General features: G+C 45.7%; 1 protein-coding gene across 3 annotated transcripts in view; it reads left to right on the plus strand.

The window, feature by feature from the left end:
• The window catches only part of ELP1 (elongator acetyltransferase complex subunit 1), a 2,667,893-nt gene that overhangs the window by 214,058 nt on the left and 2,438,777 nt on the right, over nucleotides 1-15,058 (plus strand). For all 3 annotated transcript variants that reach the window (XM_069630608.1, XM_069630606.1, XM_069630607.1), the window contains exon 3: nucleotides 1,075-1,227. In XM_069630608.1, coding sequence (XP_069486709.1) covers nucleotides 1,075-1,227 — 153 coding nt within the window. The remainder of the gene's footprint in view (nucleotides 1-1,074; nucleotides 1,228-15,058) is intronic.

Genomic DNA, 15,058 nt, shown 5'->3' on the forward strand with positions numbered 1-15,058 from the left:
GGATGAGCCTCCCTGTCTCTCTCCGTCTTGAGCCTGAGCACCTTAAATTGTGGAAACTCCTCAAGACCTTCCTCTTCCTCCTTCTCTCTCCCACTACCCTGCTAATCTCTGTTCTTGTTTTTCCCCCCACCCTCCTTCCTCTTTGCCCTCCCTAACACTACTCAGTTATTGCTGACTGATTGCCTGGTTCACCTCCATAGCCTTACAGGTCCCAAGCCCCTCCACCCCCCGCGCCAGTCTTTGCACTTGCATACGGACCACTGCACTATGTTCAGCCCTACTGAACTTTCTGCTTATGCTCTATGAGCAAGGCAACCTCTCTGCACTGGGCCCTGTTGGACTGGACGAGTTTGTTTCCCCCTCTTCCTCGCACCTCTCTCTGTACGCATGAACTAACTAAATGTACTAGGACTTGTAAGTTCCTCTGTCCTGTCCCGACCCCCGCACCTTTTTCTGCACCCCCTCCCTAGCTGTTTGAAACTGTAACACTTCATGCACTTGCTCTAGGAGAAATGCCTAGTATGCTAGTTTTTCTGTTTGGATCATTCAGAAAACTTCAAGGCATAAGAATGATTACTGTTTTGCCCTGTTCCCTTACCGCCTTGAAGCGCTTTGAAGCACTCCATCTGTGTAAAAGCGCTGTATAAATAATTACAATTACAATTTACCTTCTAAAAACTACCTTTGCTCTTTTGCAGCCTATCTGCAGCACTGTTGCATGGGAACATTGTACCATAACCCCTCTTTCAAACATTACGCAGCGTCTTCACTGTTTCAAAATGCAGAGTCCAAGATATGCCCTCTATGCAGGTTTAAGGATCAACCATCTCTTTAGACCAGTATCTCTCACATTCCCCACTCATTCCCACATTAGCAGCTAGGCTACTGACACATGTAGTTTGCAAAAACGACTGTTGAACCTTATTAGGAGCATTGCTATCTGGGGTGGGTTAGACTGAAGCTTTATGATAAACTGTGACTTTGCTCTACTGTACATTCCCCTGTTGATGGAAGTATCTTTCCCAAAGCTTTGCGTTAAACTATTTAAATGTTTCTTTTCTTCTTATGCAAAAGTTTACAAGTGAAGTATCGCTTACCGCAGAGGGTTTCCTCCCGCTTGATGGAAGTGGACAGATTGCTGGCATTCAGGACTTGCCAGACCAGGAGTCTGTATGTGTTGCCACAACAACTGGCGATGTTCTTTTATGCAACCTCAACACAAACCAGGTAAGAAGCACACATGTATTGTATTGGCTCTCTTGTTTTTCAACTTGTGTGGTGCTCTAACATTAGAATACAGGAGGAGGAAGTCTGTGATTTTTGTTGTTTGACCCAATTACAACGGTTGACTATGATGTCGACCACCAAACACACCACATTCAGTCCAAGAAAAAATATCCGTTTCAATTTCCACCTTTATCAAAAAAAACTTTTTTATTCAATTACCACATGTCCCTCCTTTGGAGACTGTGATCATGTTAAAAGGCATGTTTTGTCTCATACATTCCATATTCACATACATCAATTCAACATATTTTCTTTTGTTAGTAATAAAAACAGTAATACGTGGCCCATCCTTTGAACCACAGTTACGGTTGTCTACCTAACAGTAATACTGACTGATATTCACTTGTTTTCAAAACATCTATATGCAGAGCTATAAGAGTAAGAAAAACAACAGCACACTTTTCTTTTTCAATGTTATGATCACAGGCAGTATGTTTTAAATGTAAAATTCACTGGATAGTCCACTTATCAGTCACTATGCCTTATACCGTCTTGCGCTTCAGTTTTTGCCTTCACTCTTTTAAACTCTCCGGGATATATTGTTGTCCATTTTCCCATTTTTTGTTTGACACAGTATTGAAAATCACTGTTGTTGTGTCGACACACTGCGTTTTGGCCTAAACATCAAAGGGTAAACCCCATCGCAGGTGGGCTTCCTCTGTCAATTTCACACAGGCCTTCGTCGGGACAAAAAAATCTTTTGTGGTCACAATGATCCTCGATCTTCTAACCCCAGACCTTCATTCAGACCAATCTTATTGGATTGCAAAACAGGGAAAGGTCTCTCAATGAGGAATTGTTGTCTCATACAGCTGTCGCTAGGTATGTCATCTCACAGGTATTGGCATTCATTCAGAATTCTTCTGCTTCATCGCAGACATAGGCAAAACTCCCCTGGCTTGAAGTAGCCCTGCCACTATATAGCATGTACCTGTGTCAGCGTGTTTGATCAGTGCACTGCCAAATTCTCACGTCTGTTCGATAATGTTGTAATTGTAAACAACTGTAATTTCCTACAGGGTAACAGCCTCCTGCAGCTACTGTTAACTCACAAGGGTTATGTCATAGACATATTTACAAGACCTACTAGGCCCAGGCAGCAGCATTTTATTGCAGTTTATTTTCAATTTGTAGTTGTCATTTTTTAAATATAAAGCCAGTTTTGTTAACCCAAGACTGGCTGATCCACAACACAGCAAGTAATTCTGAGCTGTTAGACGTCATTCCACTCTGACAGCTATAGTATTTGATGACCTTAATTGTATATATGCTTGATATTTGCAAACGCTTTATTGTTAGGGTGACTTTTCTTTATAAAATAATAAAAGGGAAACGCTTACCAAACGCAGCGTGCTTTAGGTATTTAGTGATAGTCATACAACTCTCACAGACATACGTGATGGATATAAAGCTCTTTATTTTATTTATTGGTTATTTGTTATGCACACTATATAGCAGAATTGTGTTTCAAGGGCATCAAGACAAATGGGTGTGGGGGGGAAGCAGTCTGATCTTGAAAAAATGCTCTTCAATATGAAAAACAGCCAAAACCAAAATTGGTTTTATTGGTGCCACTTCACATTCTCTTTGGACTTATTTCTAATCAATACACTCATATACTGTGTTAAGCAATCACTTTTATATTCAAATAAACAACATGCATGTTTTAAACCGTTGCAAAAACGAGGGATTTCCCTTAAGAAAAGTAAAGGTTTAAAATGATGCATCATTTTACAATATTAAAAGCACGCCTATGCTTAAGTCAAGCATATAGTTCCTACAGGTGGCACTAAAATGATGTTCAGAAGTAAGCAAACATTTTTACCTCACAGGCCCCACATTTCAGAGGTCTGTGGCCGCCCAAAAGGTGAAAGCATGAAATAGATCGTAGAGAAGTTAAAATGGCGAAGAATAAATCTGAATGCGCAAGTGCACCAAGAAACCTGTGGAAGGATATTCAAAGCCATAGAAGGGTGAGAACAAAAACTGTGTGCCAAGGGTACACACTGTTTCATAGCTGTAAAGGTGTCCCGTAAAGATATCCATTGAGCCATCTTTACAGAAACTGCTCAGTGCTACGCTGGCAAATGGCCTACCTACTGGGTTTATCATGTGTCTTTCATGACATTCTGCTGCATGCCCAGTACTACCAAGAGGTACTACCAAGAGAACCAACTGCAAAGTATGTCATACAATACATAATTGTGATGCTTATAATTAATGTAAGGAAGGCATGGTATCAACAGTAAGACGGACACGAGTGACCACAGTTCAAGGGTGTTTATTGAACTTCAAAAAAAAGGGTTGAAATCATAAAAACTGTGTCCTAGTGGTGTCTTGTCAAAACAAAAGGGCCCACACTAAGAAAACCTATTGGCAATCCTTACCTCTAAATACAAATAGTGTGGGTAACAATGTTTGGAAAAGAAAGGAGTGTTCATGAAATATGTCAGGATGTTGAGGCCGTTAGCCTCCCTTCCCCAGGTTTTCAGCACAGGATAAAGCGTTTCACTCGAGCTTAGCACAGTCTCTGGCTTCTCTAGCTCAATCAGGGCCTTCTGTGCCCAAGTCTTTGTCTTTCAAAGTCTCTTCCTTCAGAGGGCGTGATGCGACAAATAAAACGTCTTTTTCCTCTTTCAGATTTCACAAGTACTCAATTTCTCGCGTGACTCACGGTTCACCCCAGATCCCCTTCAGCTGGGCTCAGATCTTTTTAACACAATTAGTCAATTTCACATGTACATTCGTAACACAAACTTGCTTTAACAAAAGCCCTTAGCTGATCTCCCTCTGCCGGGCTCAGACTAACTTAATTTATTTTCTTTATATTCTTGCTATCTAAGACTTTCGAATGTGCCCAGGGTTTTATTTGGTCTGTTGTAGGACCACTTCGATTTCACAATTCCTTTTCTTGTAACATTTGCCACCTCTGCGTCCGATACCTAACAAATATTTTTTATGAGTACCTATGTGGTGCCGGACCACTGTCTACGGTATTGTGTCTTGGCTTCAAAGTGCAATCACTCATCTGCTGTTTAATCCTGTTCACGTCGCTTGCCACATACGCTTCATGCAGTGTTCTCTTCAGTTTTCACTGTACAATGTTTGCGCTTGCAACCTTGGCTTCAACACAGACCGGTCTGGTATCCGTCTCCCCAACTCATCGGCTGGGCCCAATTCACTGGCGCAGCTTTGTTGTAGGAGACAAGGACAGTACCACAGCGACTAACTATCCTCCCTGTCTTGACTATCGACGTGGGAGAGCCCCGGGTACGTCCGACACACAATGTAGATTTCTTCAGCTTTGATTGCGGGTCTTAGGTTTCTTATTCTCGAAGGTTCATGAAAGTAACAGTCTTTCTCTGAAAAAGTCAACCCCTCCACCCTTTCCGACATGAACACTTTCCTATGCTGTGAAAGACAACGAACTAACACCAGAGCCGTTTACCTGACATGTCCCAACAAAAGGGTCAGGCAATTCACAATAACTACGCACACCTGACGGCCCTTTCTCTTCCCCACAAGGATAAAAGGCAAAGCACGAGAGCACACTTTGCGCAAGGCCGAACGCACGTGGAAACAGCTACACTGGACCAGCAGTTCAAACGTAGGACAAATGGAGCGAGACCTGGAGCGATGACGAGGGGGAACTGCCCTTGCCCTTTTAAACTCAGACTCGCAAAGTCTCCAAAAGGGAAATCATAAGTCTGGGAAGTCTAGCTGGTGTGTGTTGTGACAGGTGTCAACGGCACACAGAGCCCTCCTGTGCTGATAGCCAAAGCGGAGGGAATCGATTGCTGCCGTGGTGCCGTCCTGGACTCCCGAGACAAGAGACTCCAACAGTTCAGCACAGCCGGTGAGTCGGAGAAGACAGATAGTAAAACCAAACTCTACTGGGCCCAAGGTTGCAGGCGGCAATCTTGTTGAACAAAGAACTTAACCCGACTGAGGGAGGCCTGCTAATTGAAGGTAACTAGTGATATACCCGTGAACATTGTGACGACAAGTGTGAACCCGGCCCGGGGATGTCCGCAATGGATACTTGGTGAAAAGGACATTGAGACCGTTAAGTGATTCATTTTTTGAGTGAAAGGCCCTAATGAACCCGATTGAGGGAGGCTAACGTTGCAAGGAGGATCAGAGCCTGGCTGAGGGGATCCAAGAGGCGAAGAGCAGTCACCCAACGTGAAAAGATAACCGAAGGAACTATCAATTACTAACCGAGAGGCAGTCCAGTCCCTACGAAGAGTGGTGCCTAGTGCTCAAATATACTTTCATATGCAGGTGCACGCGATAAGGCAGAAGGGTGAAAACGGGGTCTCTTGGGCTTTAACAGCTCAGGAAGGTGGGTGAGGCGATGCAGAACAAGTTCACACTATACGTGGAGGGTCTCCCCAACAGGGCAGTACAGGTTCTTGGAGTTGGGAATGGGACGGTAGCACAGGTTAGCTGTGGAAAGGTGAGTGGCCCTCAGGGGACACTCGTGCGTAAAAGTGGATGGATGCGCTAGGGGCTACCGGTAAGGGTTGCAAGTACTCACCGACCCCTGGTGCGCTCCAGACCAAACTTCGGCAGTCAAATCAACTTTGGTTGCAGGTTCAAATGCGGCAGTTGTGCGGCTTTGTGGCTTTCAACAGCGAAGTTACAGTGATGATTCCCTGGCGGGACAGTGGCATTTTCTCCACTCCTTGTGTAGGGATTTGGTCAGTTTCACTGTAGTAGTCAGGGCACAGCAGCAAGGCACATGCGAAGTTCGTCACCACGGCTGGGCGACACAGTAACCGTGTGTACTCCAGTTCGGGCGCTCCCTCATTATTCCACACCTGGGACTGCCAAGTGTACGAATTCGGTGTGAGAGTGCCGTGAACACAGACCTTGCAATGTACCAAGTTTCAAATGTCAACTGGAAACGATGGTGGTTTCAGAGCAAAAGGTCCTGCGCTAGCTGGTCGGGTCACTGGTTGGCCCAGGAACACTTCCGAAGAGACTAACTTGCAGGTTAAGATGAAGGTGCCGTGAATAGTCAGTCCAACTATTCAAATGGGTCGAAGCGCATTTGCAGACCTTCTGATTCCATCAGATGCAGAGGGGTCCAGCAGGACAACAGCGGGATCAGGGTGCCAAAGCTTCCAGCAGGTCACCAGCAGTTCCTCGACTCTGCTTCTAAGTTTCAGGATACTTGGATCCTATCCTAGGTTCAGTGAGAACTGAAGAGATCGACCTAGTATGGGTGTATGCAGGCTTCTCTTATCCAGAATCTCCTTTGCGCCAAAATGAAGAGGACCCAATGGGAGATCTGCTCACATACAGGCACACCAAACATGCACCAATCACGGACCACGGTGGTCCCAGTCATTCCCAGCACACCAGACTCTCTGGCACCCAGGATGTGTATTGGTATTGGAACTAGACAGTCCAGCCCACGGACTGGAGGCACACACACAAGGCATGCAGAAGCTTGTGAAAGCTTGGCGTTTCGCGGGGAAATGCATGACCAAATAAGGACTGACTGGGGTCTGCTCGACCTGGGGAAGGTAAAGGGGCAAGATGGCCGAAGGACAGGACAACGAACCTCGTGGCATGGCCATTTTGGAGCCATGCCACCTTCCTGTGCCAACCGCGCTAAGTGCGGTTTGCATGGCAAGAAAGGATTAAAAATAAGCGAAAAGATAAGTTGCCACCAGCCCTGTCCAAGGCACATCTGCACTTCTCCTAAAAAATCCTTTCAGGGAGTCTAGGGCCTTTGGAAACTAAAGGAAGACCCAAGCGCACTGTACTGGAAGGTACATTGTGCACTTGTAACATGGTGCAGCAAAGTTGCAACATTGGAAAGGACCAAGTGAAACCAAATCTCCTGGTACAGACTGTCTTTAAGGGCATGTCAGTTTCCCCATAATAAAGTGAGCGAAAGCCCAGTGGAGTGCAGCTGAAGGCTGTGCTTCACTGGCAAAAGTCAGACTAGGGTGTTTACACCCCAACTTTTTGCTGCTGTTTAAACAACCAGAGGGAAAATTACACATAAATGGGAAACTTTCCTAACACTTACACAGGGTATTGTTGCTTGTTCCTGAAAAAGGGGAATTAACCTTCCCTTTTTTTCTTTTTTCCTTGTTACCCTTGGTTTACTCACCTGTCAGGGTGGTGTCATTTTCTTGCTTTGGTTTGAGTCCCAGATCCACTTGTTGCCTGGTTCACTAACCTGCCAGGGCTTCTGCGCTCTTTGCTTCACTTTCATCTAATTTACAACAATATCCAATGTCCGGTCAGCGACCCTTTCATACTTCTATCTCCTTTAACACTGTTCATACTTGCAATGATTTCACTGTCTTCGCTCAGGTTATAGCTCTCAACAATATTTGTGTCAGAAATACTTGCACTGCCTTTACTTGAGCTCTTTCTCTCAAAACTGTTCGTATTGGTAATACTTGCACTACTTTTACTTAGGCTTGTTCCTTTTACAATGTTTGTATCAGTAATATTCACTCTTCCTTTACTTAGGCTTGTTCCTTCAACAATACTTGTATCAATAATATTCATTCTCGGTCTCTCTAATGTAGTATGCCGAACACAGCATTCACTTGGATGCTGCCTGGTAACACGTTCACTCTCTCTCTGGGATTCCCCAGCGTCTGAGCTCCCGGCCGTTGACTGGTCTTGCGCCGTCGGGTTGTTCACTTCCCGCTTCACCTTCCAATGGCAACGGCAACTGCGGCTGCCCGTTGTGTCAAAAGCAGCAAACTCCCGGTCTGGCTTGTCTGCCCACCTTGCCTGTTGGCCTTTGCACTGCGCTCTGCAGTCTGCCTGCCTTCGGCATCCTCCACAGTGTTAGCACAAGTCAGGTGCCTCTTCAGTTTCTGTCCCTTGTTCACCTCCATAACGTTCACCTGTGTTGCTTTTAAATGTCCCACTCTTTCTCTGCAGTCTCCAGTGACTAGACCAAATTGTGGTTTTCCCGTGTCCAGTCAAACTCATTACTCCATCTCTCCTCCTTGTCTCAGTACACAAAAAAGGGCGGGGATTAGGTGTTGGGCTAGAAAAACCTGGGGAATCCGTATGTATATTGCATTAAGCCATGTATGAATGTTGCAAAGGTACATGGTTGTCACTGAAAGGAATAACTGAAGGGTAATCTTGAAGAAGTCTCTTTCTGTCTCCCTGGAGCTGGTCCTATCCCACATGGTCCTCCAGCAGATAGCCACCCCCAGAGCCTGTCAGGTAGCTTCTGCCTTTACCTGGCCACGTAAGAGAGGCTTCCTTCCAGGGAATCGGTGACAAAGTTGTCAAATTCGTCAAAACAGGTATACCTATCTGGGTTTCACTATTTATAGTGGTAAGGCAAAAATTGATTATTTGGATCGTATGAAGAGGGAAATGCAAGGTCTTCTCAGCCCAGTTAAGGCGTATCATCTTTAAGCTTGGTAAATTCTCCTTAGTGTCGGCTATTACTTATAAGGCTAAGATCCCGCTTACACTCCTTTATTATATTAATTTATACTCACTTCCCATCCAAACTGGAACATTCTGCAGGGTCTAATATGGTGTAATGCACTGGGTCTACCTAGGGATTCTGGCAGCTGTGATTAGACATGAGCTAGGCCTCTTGTCATTGAAGGCAACCATTGATTGGAAACTGCTAGCTTTGTATGGTAAAATCAGCTGCCCCCTGCAAAATTTGCCTGATGGGGGTGGTCTAAAAATCTGTTTTTCATCTTGGGTCGAGGAAATCCACCTAAAGTTACTAAATCTGTTCATTAATGATCCAGTTAAAGTGAAGAGAGCAGTTGAAGAGTCGGATTGGATTTTAACTTTGGAAGCAGTGTCTAATTACTCCCTATTTCAGAACATAAAAAGACTCCTGAACCTGCCCTTTGTCCCAGAACTATATGTTCAGAAGTTTCCCTCTCTGACCTGGAGAGTACATTTCATGAGGTGTTGTTTAAACCTATGCGCCACCTTTACAATATTAGGGGCTAGAATTGGGTTGAGAGGGGAAAAAGGAGCTGTATACTTTGGACTGTTGATGGTGATATTGAAATCTTGTATCATTTATTATTGATGTGTCCATGTACTTGGGCTTTGAGACTCTAACCTTTGATCGGATGCATCATGGAAGATATTGTTTGATCCAGAGGTGTTCTGGTTACAGATTCTGTCAGGAAGATGGATTTCCTCGAGCTTAGCAGTTTTACGAGGCGTGGATGGAATCTTTTTTCAATTCTTTAACACCGGGACATTATTTGTTTTTGTGGGGTTTTTTCTTGACATTTTCTTTTTTTCTTTCTTAAATTGTCATCATTGTTGCTGTTTGTTTTTTGTTATTTTAAGATATGTATAATGAAATGTTGCATAAGGTTCATAATTAAAATTCATATGCACAGAAAAAAACAAATTAACCTTGCCAGCCTTCTCAAGTGCAATTCAAAATATACAGAACACTGCATAAACTTTTCAGGGTGCTTTATGGGACTGGAAACCAAAAAGCTTGCTGTGTTTAGAAAATGTATGTTAAACAGTACGTCTATCTGCTAGCCTTTTCCACTTTGCTACATTGTTGTTCAAAATAAATCTTGTTTTGCTTTAATGAGCATGCAACCACTTTATCAGTATAATTGCATTGCGCATGGTGACCTGCTACTGATTCAATATTAGTGCTAGCACAAGAATTCAGAAATATGAAATATTTTGTATTACAGGGGTGGCGGGTGCTTGAGGGACATTATTTTAATAAAGACCAGTAATAAATATAAGGAATATCTTTCCCTATTGCTAGAGGGGTATCCCTGCTTATATAAATAACTAAATGTGCTTGTCAGTCGTCGGGAAGTCCCAAATGAATATGTCCACAATCCAAAACTAGTTCTAACTTGCCCTACCACTATTTTAACTAAATTAAACTATACTGGGAGAATGTCTTCCCTCCAGGTTATCTCTTATGGCTATGTCTCTTCTTCGTCCATAGTTCTCCTCAGTAGGATATCTTCAAATAGTCTTCTGGACAAGATCTTGTAACGCTTTTACAATGTACTTGGGTTTTGTCTCCCCTTTTAAGACAGGTGCTTCACAGTCCTTTTCATCCCTCTTTCTTGTACTTTGATCCAGACCTGTATGTCTTTCTGACTCTTGCAACTCGGGCCTTCTTAGGTTGGTTATCCTTGTAGTGACTCGACTTTCCCCCCTCTCTTGGGGTTGCTTGTTAAGATTATTTCTCCTCTTTTCTGGTTCACTTGATTTCACTTCTCATTCATTCTCTCTCAGGTTTCCTCCATTCTTTATTTCTTAAACCATGGGGTACCTTCCCTTCTTCCCAGGGTGTTTCAACCCTGTTTCTTTCAAGCTTATTCGTTATACTCTTGATAACATTAACACAGTTACACTTTAATGGCTTTATATTTAGTATCTCGTCAATTTCACTGGGACAAGTTTCTGCTACTCCATAAGGATGCCCTGGCAGCCTCCTGCTACTCCCGTTCTTGCTGTTAACTCTGTATCTACAGGGGAATGCTATTTGGCTCAGCGCTTGCTCAGGTTCTCTTCTTCTGCTCCAGATATTGTGATTCTCCTTGTTGTCAGTGTCTTGCACTCAGTTCTCTCTCTTATGTTGTGACTGGGTCTGGTTTGCGGGTCGCATGGCATCTCGTTGACTCGCCCGCTGGGTGGTTTCGGCGCTGTTCAACGGGCGCAATGCCCATCACAAAGTTGTTGTGGTCACGCCACCACCAGGATAAGGATTCCCTTCTCCCCAGCTTCTCTCGGCTCAGAAACGCCAAGCCTCTAGCATTTCCTTCTGATACATGGGACTCCTCTGAAAGTCGTATGCTCCATGACTCTCCTCTGCTCCGCCTACTCCAGGCTTACGCTCTTCTCTCTGTGTGCGTTGCCTCTTCTCGGTGTGCTCTCCTTTTTCAGTGTACTCGTCTCAGTTAAGTGTACTTCTCTATTTAAAGAGACGGATCCTCCACCTTGTGCATAATGGGACATATTCGTTTTTTTTCCCTTCAAATTAACCTTGATCTTTTTCTCAAAAACAATGCACAGTATTGCCAATTATCAGTATTAGTCCAAAATGATCCACATAAGAATGGCACCCAACAAAAGTCCCCCCCCCATAACCTCCACCCCAGTTCCCCCATCTTTTGCTGTCATAATCACCTGACTCCATGAAATCTCCCCGGAGTACGGTCTGTCCGAAACGTTCCCCTTTAGAATCCAGCATTTGATCATTGTCCTGTGCTTATTAACCCATTTTCACACTTCATTTGTAGAAGTACCACCTTGCACCACCTCCACCCCTCCCACCGTTCCCTCACCGGCTCTTTGACCTCCAGTTCAGGTTTCCGTTGGCATATAGCTATTCCTGAATTCCCCCCATTCCGTTTTAGCTCCTACCCCTTGCTTTGAATAGCCAATGTAATTATCTCCATCACGCATATACTTTTCCCCACATTTACCCATTGCTTTTTCCCCCGGTAGCAGTAACCTCTTCCAGTACCTTGCCAAGTATGCCCTGCCCGCTAATATTAGAAAATGTGGTAGCCTTGTAAGGCTGCTATATTCCTCTTCACCACCCTCCAGCCCTAATAGTACCAACAGTGGCGTCTGTCTTCGGTGGATTCCCTCCAGTTCCTTGATCCATCCCAGCACATCGACCCAGTACATTTGAACCCTCTCACAGCCCCACCACATGTGCCAATAATCGGCCCGTTACCCCCATATTTATGCCAGCAGAGAGGACTTGCCTCCGGGAACATCTTTTGATAGCCGCACTGGGTCATGCTGCCAGCTATGGAGAATTTTAATCGCATTAAGTTTATACTGGTATGCAATGGAATCCTTTTACGCTCTACGGCACATCTGGTCCCGCAGGTGGTCGTCCAATTCAACTCCCAAATCTCCCTGCCATTTCCTACGACGCTTGTCCGTGCTTCCCATGCTCACTTCCGGTAGTGCCATATATAAGGACAAAATTAAGTCTCATTTCCCTTTTCGAGTCCAGGACCTTCTGCAAGGGGGTGAGTTCCCTTTGTATTAGATCTTTCCAGGGCTAAGCCATGATCACCCCCTTCAATTGTAGGTATGAGAACACTGAGAGTCTCCCTATTCCCAGAGCTTCCTCCAAGTCTACCAATGAGATGAAGCGGCCCTTCCTCCACAGCTGGCCAACCCTTGTTAACGCCACCTCGAACCTTGTTTGGAACCTGTCCAGGTTTGGGATCAGATCCCTCACCCCGGAACCCACAAGTGGCTCATCCGGGAGGGCCACGTTGCCACCCCCTTCATCTCCGGGCCCTTCCTCCACATTTTCCAAATAACTCCCAGAGTAGGATGTTCCCTGATTCTTCTCGGGATTTGATCTGTTGGTACCCAGATCCACTCCCTCACCATCCCCGGACTAAGATGGCAATTGTCCAAGTCCATCCATTGGGAGTCCCGCCATTCCCTAAGTTATGTCGCTTTGTAGTATAGGTAGATGTCTGTGAAGCCTCCTCCCCCAATCCCCATCTGTCCTTTGGGAGTATCAGTATCTCATATGCCAGCCTGGCTTTTTTCCCCTTCCACAGGAATCACAGGAGGCGGCCCTTGACCTCCCGAAAGAATGAGTCTGGGATTTGAATTGGAAGCATTTGAAATAAGTAAAGCATTTTGGGAGGAAGTTCTTTAGTGTGCTTAAGCATCCGTGCCATGAGATCATCAGTTTACCCCACCTCTCCAGGTTATTGAATAGCCTAGTTAACAGGGGGGAGGGGGAATTTGCCTCGTATAGGTCCCCCATCCTTCTTGTGACAGTTATTCCTAGGTACCACAGTTTATCCTCCTCAATCTTCATTCCCAGTGCGGTTAGGTCCTGTCTATTGTCTTCCCCATCTGGGTCCAGCGGGAAGAGGATGGATTTCCCTTAGTTAATTTTAAAGCCTGCAAAGACCCCATATTGCTCCACTATTTCCATTGATGCTGGAACCGAGGACATCGGGTTTCTAAGATGCAACAAGATATCGTCGGCATATAAACCCAGTTTATACTCCACCCCACCAGTGATAATTCCCTCCACCCGGGGGTCGTTCCGCAGCCTCTGGGCCAAGGACAGGGAAAAAAGAAGCGGCCAGAGTGGACACCCTGTCTGTTGCCCCGAGCCAGCCCAAACCATTGTGTGTAATTCCCATTTGCAGCCAAACAGGCTGTCATTTCTGAGTACAGTGCCATGGTTCCCCGCAGGAACTTTTCCCCTATTCCAAACTTGAGAAGAACCGCCCTTGGGAACCCCCAGTCCACTCTATCAAATGCTTTTTCTGCGTCATCTGATAGGAGTGCGGGATTCCCTCCCCCGCCTCGGGCCCCTTCGATCAAATGGAGGGATTTACGCATTGTGTCCGCTCCTTGTCGGCCCCTAATGAAATCTACCTGGTCCGCATGTACCAACCTCGGCATGTAGGCGTCTGCTGGCCAACACACGCGTGAACAATTTTGCATACACATTGAGGAGAGAGATCGGGCGATACAAGCTACAGAGCTGGGGATCCCTACCCTCTTTGGGTATAACCGAGGTGAGTGCCCGTATGAATGATCTCGGAGCCTGTCCGGTTTCCAGTATGTTATTGAACTATTTGACCAGACGTGAGACCAGGGTCCCCGCAAATTTCTTGTAAAAGCCTGCAGTGTACCTGTCTTCCCTGGTGCCTTACCCAAGTGTAATTTCCATATGGCCTGCATGATTTCCTCCCCCGTGATCGGGTTGTCCATTGATCTTGCCTCTTCCTGGGTCAGTGCCGGAAGGGACACGTCCTCCAAGTAGGGTGCCACCCCGTCCTCTGACGATTGGTCCCTCCCCTTATATAGATTCTCATAAAAATTGGCGAAACCTTTGACTATCCCCCCCAGGTTATGTCACTAGGGTGTCCTCTGGCCTCTCCAAACCCGCTATCCATCTTTCCGGCCTTTGGCCTCGCAACCGCGCTGCCGGCAGCGCATCCGCCTTGTCCCCTTTTTCATAATACTTTTGCTGTAGAAACTGGAGCTTCCAGATTACCTTTCCTTCTTCTAAGAGACACAGTTCCTCCCTCATGCCCCTCACTTCCTCTCTCCACTCGCCTGCCCCGTTCTTCTGTGGCTTGTATTCTATCCTCCAAGGTTCCTATCTCTGCACTAAGTCTATTTTCTAACAGGTTCCGCTCCCTCTTTTTACGTGCTCCCTCCCTAATCAGGAGACCCCTCCATGTCGCCTTACCCGCATCCCAAACCGTACCCTGATACACCTCTTCCGTATCATTCAAGAGGAAATACTCCTTCATCGCCTCTTCAAGCGCCTGCCTAAAGATCGTGTTCTTCCACAGGGACCTCCATATTGATTTCCCAGGGCTCAGCTCAAGCCAGGGCAAGTTCAGAGATACCATGTCGTGGTCAGACCATGCAATCGGGTGGATCTCAGAACCCGATGCCACCCCGGGAAGCTCTCTTGGAACACACAAGTAATCTATCCTAGTTTTTGTCCCATGGGGCGCTGAGTAAAATGTAAATCCCTGTTCCTGGGGGTGGAAAAAGCGCCAAGCGTCCTGTAGGCCATGTGAGTCACAACAAGCCTGTAATCCATTCCCGCCCAATATGTGGCCCTTGGAAATGTTGTTCCCATGCTTCTCCTATCCCACTGCACATTTGCCCACATGTTGAGATCCCCCCTCCCCAACACCAGGTGTCCCATCACCTCTTTCAGAAGTCTTGTTAGCATGGGCTCCAGAAAGCATAGCTGACCATGATTAGGCGCATACCGTGCCACAAATGT

Source organism: Ambystoma mexicanum, chromosome 6q, assembly GCF_040938575.1.
Source record: "Ambystoma mexicanum isolate Mex_15411 chromosome 6q, UKY_AmexF1_1, whole genome shotgun sequence".
NCBI lineage: Eukaryota > Metazoa > Chordata > Amphibia > Caudata > Ambystomatidae > Ambystoma > Ambystoma mexicanum.